The sequence below is a fragment of the Carlito syrichta genome, unplaced genomic scaffold (genome assembly GCF_000164805.1).
Source record: "Carlito syrichta isolate Samal-C Ts95f unplaced genomic scaffold, Tarsius_syrichta-2.0.1 Scaffold303182, whole genome shotgun sequence".
Classification (NCBI taxonomy): Eukaryota; Metazoa; Chordata; class Mammalia; order Primates; family Tarsiidae; genus Carlito; species Carlito syrichta.
This window is the reverse complement of record NW_007247278.1, coordinates 177,643-185,424: the sequence shown is the minus strand read 5'-3', so window position 1 is coordinate 185,424 and position 7,782 is coordinate 177,643. Positions and strand designations below refer to the sequence as shown.

The window sequence follows — 7,782 nt, the reverse complement described above, 5'->3', positions numbered from 1 at the left end:
AAAGTAACTAAGATGATTACTGTGATTAATTAACTATGTTTAATCATCCCAGTTTCTACCTCCCTTCGGTCTCAAAAGTAAAAAAAAAAAAGTCTATTTCCAAAAAAACCCCAAACACCAAAAGTCTAGTTGCTCAGAAAGGAAGTGAATCTTTACTGTAAACTCTTAGAAGAGGAAACAAAACTGCGATTTAAGTATGCTGTTAATGAACTTTAGCATGACTGTGCTATGAATCAGCGAATTTCAACATTTAAACATGCCTGATTCCTCTAGTCAAAAAGAAAAGACCCCTTCCTGGGCTTGATCACACTTTTAATACATATACCACCTCTTTTTAAAATCCTTTACAATTTACACCGGGAATATGTCAACGAAATGTGAAATGAGATACTGCAATGAACATTAACCGGTTCAGCTAGCAGTGGTGACATGGTGTCAACGGAGAACGATGACGTGTGTCATCTCAGGTAATCACAAAACCCAGGGAGAGGAACTGTCGGTCCCACTCCACGAAAGCGCCTGCAGAAGCCCAGATTGCCCTTCGATCCTGGCTCCGCGGGTGAGGTCACGCTCACGAAGGCGGGGATTTCCGTAGCGGTGACACATGCCACTTCCGGCAGGCGGTGAGAGTCAGTGACGTGGCAGGTGAGGCCGGCCACGGTCCTCGGGGCCGGGACGCGCGGAGCTGTCAGGTGGCCCCGGGCAACTCCACGGGGACCGGAGAGCTCATCAGAAGCCGCCGCGAGCCCGGAGCCGGAAGTGCCACGTGTCCCGATTGCGCCTGCGCGGCCGGCGGCTGACAGGCACTTCCGGCTGGGCCTCCCTCCTTCCCTCCGGGTTTGGCTGCCGCCTCCTAGCCCGGCGTTCGCCGCCCCACCGACCCGACTCCCAAGCCTCGGCTCCCAGTCTAGGCCGTGGCCGCCGGCGGGCTGGAGAGAACGCGGCGCCATGCCTCGCGCTTGATGCGCCGCCCTCTCTTCTCTTCAGTGCTAAGTCGTTAGCCTTCTCCCTCGCAGTCGTCTTTCAGCTCTCCGCTTGGCGCTGTTGCGGACCCGGAGCAGCCCCTTCCAACCCGCATAACCGCCGTCGTCATGTCCCAGCCGGGAATGCCAGCCTCCGGCGGCGCCCCAACCAGCCTCCAGACTCAGAACGGGGCCGCCTCGGCCTCGGGGTCTCCCTACACCAACGGTGAGTACTGCCGGGGGCGGGGGGTGCTGCGCTCAGCCCGAGCCCGGGCGCGAACTGACCTTTGAGTGCCGCTGGAGGCGACATGGGTAGACCGGGAGGCCTCCCTGCCGGGGTCTGGCGCGCTGGTGATGGGCGGCTGGGCCACTGAGACCGCGGCGGATGTGCACCCGCAGCCCCGGGCCGTCTTAGTGTTTCACACGCATTTATTCATTCAGTCACCAAACAGTAAGTGAGCTTTATGCGACACCCTGGATAAACATGCGTGAGAAAATACAGATTCGGTCAACACCTCAGAACTCGCATACAAGGAGCATATTGTCGGTGTCTTCACCCTCCACCACCTCACCCCAGTATGCTAGAGAGCAGGCTTTGGAGTCTGGTTCACCTGGGTTCTGGAGGCCCGGAAGTGGACCGGGGTCGTATCCAATCTGAGTTTGAGAAGATGAATGAATTATTGCTTTTAGGAGACTCCTTTAGGACCTATTCATCTTTCCCAGAACCTTCCCAGAATTGCACCTAGCCGCCTGTTCTGTTTTTCAGTTGTGGGAGAACCAAAGAGAGGGAGGATCTCCCGTTTGGTTTCTAGATGACTTTAGGTCACGTGGAAAGTGGTTGGCTACAACTCTGAAACTCTGACAACAGTGTATATGTGGCACTATACTTTGTCATTTGGTGTGAGAATGTCATAATTTTATACTTCTAGGATTCCATAGCTTGTCCTACAAAGTGATTTGCTAAGTTTACTGTATTTGTTATAGAGAAAGACAGATTTTCTGCCGACAGATTGCTTACCAATTTAGGTACAAGTCTTTGGCTTATGGAAATAAGACTAGTGGGATAATACTAACGTACTTAAATTGCTCTTTGGAACCTAAGATTGCTGTGAAGTTGAAGAAACTAGCCTAAATGACTAAAATTGCTGATTTACATTGTTTTTAGAGAAGACTACTGTTTTCTTTACAAAGATGGCTCTAAAAGACTTTTAAAAATGTCTGTGAGTAGGCAGCTATGTGGGCAGAAGAAAGAGTAAGTGGAGAAAAGGCACTGAAAGGGTGTTAAGTTGAATTAATTGTTCTTTCTCAAGTGTATGGTAACAGATTACATAAACTACATTTTATACTTAGTAACATTTACATAGGATGAAAACATTTAAGCAAGACGTCATATAGTTATAGATTTTTCTTGTAATCTATAAACTGCAATTTTACATAAAAATTTTTTTTTGAGTCGGGGGTCTCACTCTGTCACCTAGACTGGAGTACATGGCACAATCACGGCTCACCACAGCCTCAACCTCCTGAGTTCAGACAATCCTCCTGCCTCAGCCTCCTCCCAAATAGCTGGGGTAACTGGTACATGCCACCACTCCTGGTTAATTTAATTTTTTTTTTTTTTTTGAGTTGGAGTCTCACACTGTCACTCAGATGGGAGTGCATTGGCTGCTTCCGGCCACTGCAGCCTCGACCTGCTGGGCTCCGGCAATCCTTCCGCCTCAGCCTTCCAAGTAGCTAGAATTACAGGTGCACACTACCACGCCCGGCTAATTTTTCTTTTTTTGAGTCGGAGTCTCACTCGGTCGTCCAGACTGGAGTGCAGTGCCCACTTCCGGCCACCGCAGCCTTGCCTGCTGGGCTCCGGCAATCCTTCCGCCTCAGCCTTCCGAGTAGCCGGAATTACAGGCATGCGCTACCACACCTGGGTGATTTTTTAATTTATTGTAGAGATGAGGTCTTGCTGCCCAGGCGGGTCTCGATCCTGCGAGCTCAGGCAATCCACTCACCTCAGCCAAAGGCGCGGGATTACAGACTGAGCCACCGAGTCCGGCTAATTTTTGATTTATTGTAGAGATGAGGTCTCGTCAAGTTTCCCAGGCGGGTCTCGAACCTGCGGGCTCAGGCAATCCACTCACCTTGGCCTCCCAAAGTGCTGGGATTACAGGATGAGCCACCGAGCCCGGCCTAATTTTAATTTTTTTTTGCAGTGATGAGGTTGTCCAGGCTGGTGTCAAACTCCTGAATTCTAGCAATCCTCTCATTTTGGCCTCCCAAAGTGCTGGGATTACAGGTGTGAGCCACCTCGCCTGGCCTTTACCCAAACTTTAAATTTACAAATTCTTCAAGTGTGTTTATAAATTTATATGTAAATGTAGTTGTCATAATATTGAAATGTTAAAGTAATTTAATCATTGTGATATGCTTATGCTGTGTTGGCAATATTGCCGCTATGTTGATTTGATACAGTTAGCAATATATTTGTTGCACATCTTCTAAGTTCTGTCCTTGGGTATATTAAAGAGAATAAGAAAGCACTTCTGTGTATAGGGTGCAGAAACAGTTGGGAATTCAGATATGTAATTGGCGATTGCAATTTGGTGATAGCAGTTGGAAGAATGTGACCAATTGAGATGGAAGGTAAATCACAAGACTGCAAATATAAGACTCTTTTTTTTTTGAGTTGGAGTCTCACTCTGTCACCCAGACTGGAGTGCAGTGTCCGCTCCCGGCCACCGCAGCCTCGACCTGCTGGGCTCCAGCGATCCTTCCACCTCAGCCTTCCAAGTAGCTGGAACTGCAGGCGAGCGCTACCACACCCAGCTCATTTTGATTTATTGCAGAGATGAGGTCTCGCCAAGTTGCCCAGGCGGGTCTCGAACCCGCGGGCTCCCAAAGGCGCGGGATTACAGGCTGAGCCACCGAGCCCGGCATAAGCCTCTTTTAAAATATAGTTTTGGTCAGGCTCGGTGGCTCAGCCTGTAATCCCAGCACTTTGGGAGGCAGAGGTGAGTGGATTACCCGAGCCTGCGGGTTTGAGACTAGCCCGGGCAACTGGGCGAGACCTTGTCTCTACAATAAATAAAAAATTAGCCGGGCATGGTAGCACGTGACTGTAGTTTCAGCTACCTGGAAGACTGAGGCAGAAGGATCACTGGAGCCCAGCAGGATGCTGGGGTGGCCGTGAGTGTGCCACTCCACTCCAGCCTGGGCGACAGAGTGAGACTCCGATTTAAAACACACACACACACACACACACACACAATTTTGACTGAGTGCGGTGGCTCACATCTGTAATTCAGCACTCCAGCACATTGGAGGCCAAGACAGGAGGATCCTTTGAGCCCAGGAGTTCAAGACCAGTGAAGTCAATATAGTGAGACCTTATATCTATTAAAAAAAATTGCCAGGGGTGGTGACATGCACCCGTAGTCCCAGCTACACAGAGGCTGAGGTGGAAGGATCACCTGAACCTAGAAGGTTGAGGCTGCAATGAACTGTAATTGTTCCACTGCACTCTAGTCTGGGTAAGAGTGAGAACCTGACTCAAAAAAAGGGGAAAAAAAAGAAAAAAAATATGTACACACACACACATGTAATTTTGACAATTTTTTTTTTATTGAGTCATAGTCTCACTCTGTCACCCATGCTGGAGTGCAGTGGCATTCTCATGGCCACAGCAGCCTGGACCTGCTGGACTCAGGCGATCCTTCCGCCTCAGCCTTCCAAGTAGCTGGAACTACAGGCACTCGCCTCCATGCCCAGCTAATTTTTTAATGTATTTATTGTATAGATGAGGTTGCCCAGGCTGGTCTCAAACCCTTGGTCTAAGACAATCCTTTCACCTCAGCCTTGCAGAGTGCTGGAATTAAAGGTGTGAGCCACTGCACCCAGCTGGCAATCCTTTTGTAAGCCTCATTTCTAAAGCTTTTTACAGCTGTGTGTTCTTACTAGTGCATGGTCATATATTGAGTTGTTTTGTTCATCCTACTAATACGGAGAGTAGGGATGAGGTGGCTAGTTGGAGGAGAGGGTGTTTTTCTAGAAGGTGAAAAAAGTTTCTGTGTTGGAACCTAGTTTTGGTTAACTGTTTCAAGGCAGTAATTGCTGTAAATATTCTATTTTCTTAAGCAATTGATTTAATGTAGCTTGCTTAAATTATGATCACAGTATAATTGGATCTTCAGATTTTTAAAATATATTTATATATTTTAATATAATGGTCAAAAGACCTGAGCAGGGTATGGTGGCTCATACCTGTAATCTCAGTATTTTGGAACACTGAGGTAGGAGGATCCCTTGGGGCCAGAAGTTTGAGACCAGCCTGAGCAACATAGTGAGACTCCCATCTCTATACAAAAAATTAAAAAGTTAATCGGGCATGGTGGCACATGGGGTAGTCCCAGCTACCCAAGAGGCTGATGTATGGGGATTGGTTGAGCCTAGGAGTTCGAGGTAACAGTGAACTGTGATTGCACCACTGCATTCCAGCCTGAGTGAGAGAGCAGGACCCTGTCTTTTACAAAGAAAAGGAAAGACCCATTGGTGATCTTTTTCAAAATTCCTCACACATCAAGACATTTCTCTCTGTGATAGATTGTTACATTACATTACAACCTAAAAGTTGTCTCTGGCGATCCTTCCGCCTCAGCCTTCCGAGTAACTGGAATTATAGGCATGTGCTACCACGCCCGGCTGATTTTTTGATTTATTGTAGAGATGAGGTCTCGCCTGCCCAGGCGGGTCTCGAACCCGCGGGCTCAGGCAACCCACTCACCTCAGCCTCCCAAAGGCGCGGGATTACAGGCTGAGCCACCAAGCCTGGCTTGGTAGGCTTTCTTAAAGAAACTTTCTTGGCCAGAAGAGGTGAGAGGATTACCTGAGCCAGGGGTTTGAGACCAGCCTGGGTAACTTGGCGGACCTGTCTCTACAATAATCAAAAATTAGCCAGGTGTGGTGGTATGCTCCTGTAGTTCTGGCTACTTGGAAGGCTGAGGCAGGATTGCTGGAGCCTAGCAGGTCGATGCTGGGCTAGCCCCAACCTTCTAAGTAGCTGGAACTACAGGCGCCCACCACCATGCCTGGCTAATTTTTTTTTTTTTTTTAATTTTTTGTAGAGATGAGGTTTCGCCAAGTTGCCCGGGCTGGTCTCAAACCCGTTGGCTCAGGTAATCCTCTCATCTTGACCTCCCAAAGTGCTGGGATTATAGGTGTGAGCCACTGCACCTGGCAACAATCTTTTTTTTTTGAGTTGGAGTCTCGCTCTGTCTTCCAGGCTGAAGTGCAGTGGCATGCTCACGGCCACCTCAGCACTGACCTTCTGGGCTCCAGCGATCCTTCCACCTCAGCCTTCTAAGTACCTGGAACTACAGGCGCATGCTACCACACCTGGCTAATATTTTGGTTTATTGTAGAGACGAGGTCTTCTCGCCAAGTTGCCCGGGCTGATCTTGAACCTGCGGGCTCAGGCTATCCACTCTTTTTGACCTCCCGCAGTGCTGGGATTATAGGCTGAACCACGAAGCCCGGCCTCTTAAAAGAAATGTTAAAGTTATAGAAACAGGCACAGTAGTGCTTGCCTGTAGTACCAGCTGCTTGAGAGGCTAAGAAGGAAGGATGTTTTGTAGCCTGGGCAACATAGCGAAACCATGTGTCTTAAAAAACAACAAAAAACAAACTTGTGAGATTGTAATTATTTTACTTTGTATTATTATTATTTTTGAATTGGAGTCTCACTCTGTTGCCCAAGTGTAAGTACAATGGCATGATTCTGGCTAACTGCAACCTAGGCCTCCTGGGCTCAGGTGATCCTTCCGCCTCAGCCTCCCTAGTAGCTGGGATTATAGGCACGTGTCACCACGCTTGATTTATTTTTTGATAAATTATTGTAGAGACTAGGTCTCACCATGTTGCCCAGGCTCTGAGCTCAGGCAGTCCTCTCTCCTCGGCCTTTCAAAGTGCTACTAAGCCAACATGCCTGGCCTCCTCATTTTATTTTATTTTATTTTTATTTTTTATTTTTATTTTTTTTTGTTGAGTTGGAGTCTCACTCTGTCACCTAGACTGGAGTGCAGTGGCCGCTCCCGGCCACCGCAGCCTCGACCTGCTGGGCTCCGGGCAATCCTTCCGCCTTAGCCTTCCAAGTAGCTGGAACTACAGTGCATGCTACCACACCTGGCTCATTTTGATTTATTGTAGAGATAAGGTCTCACCAAGTTGCCCAGGCGGGTCTTGAACCTGCGGGCTCAGGCAATCCACTCACCCAGCCTCCCAAAGGCGTGGGATTACAGGCTGAGCCATCGAGCCCGGCTCTCATTTTATTTTTGCGTGGCACTTGATACCCTTGACCATTATGGTTACAACAGTCACTCTCATTAGTTTCTAGGATATCACCAGAAGAGTAGTTCTGGTTTTCTTTTCACCTCATTGATTGCTATTTCTCAATAGCAGCATTCTCAATATTTCTACATTTTTGGGGTGCTTTTTTCTCTCTCTTTTTCTTAAATGTTTGGTGTTCTTCAAGGTTCTGATTGCTCTATTTTTCTTCTCCTAAAATAAAAATATCTATAAAAGCAATATAATTCAATCTTAAAACATTAAATAATATGATAGATTATGTTTGACTGAAGCTGCAATTGACTTAATAGTTTTAATTTTGAATATGTTGGAACATTATTTAGGTGACTATCATGGTCACCGATTTTTCTATTTATTTTTATTATGCCCCAGGTAGAATGAAACTGCTTTTTCTTTTTCTTTTTTTTTTGAGTTGGAGTCTTACTTTGTCACCCAGACTGGAGTGCGGTGGCCGCTCCCGGCCACC

The 7,782-nt window shown here is 47.5% G+C and overlaps 1 protein-coding gene across 3 annotated transcripts in view; it reads left to right on the top strand.

Moving 5' to 3' along the window:
* The first annotated feature begins 805 nt into the window (after positions 1-805).
* SEC24A (SEC24 homolog A, COPII coat complex component) overlaps positions 806-7,782 on the top strand; it is an 82,711-nt gene continuing 75,734 nt past the window's right edge. For 2 of the 3 annotated variants that reach the window (XM_021712319.1, XM_008057999.1), the window contains exon 1: positions 806-1,188. Coding sequence is in view for 2 of the 3 variants with exons in the window: in XM_008057999.1 (XP_008056190.1) it covers positions 1,092-1,188 (97 nt within the window). In the remaining variant the exon portion in view is untranslated. The remainder of the gene's footprint in view (positions 1,189-7,782) is intronic. The other variant, XM_008057998.2, reaches the window with a different exon arrangement.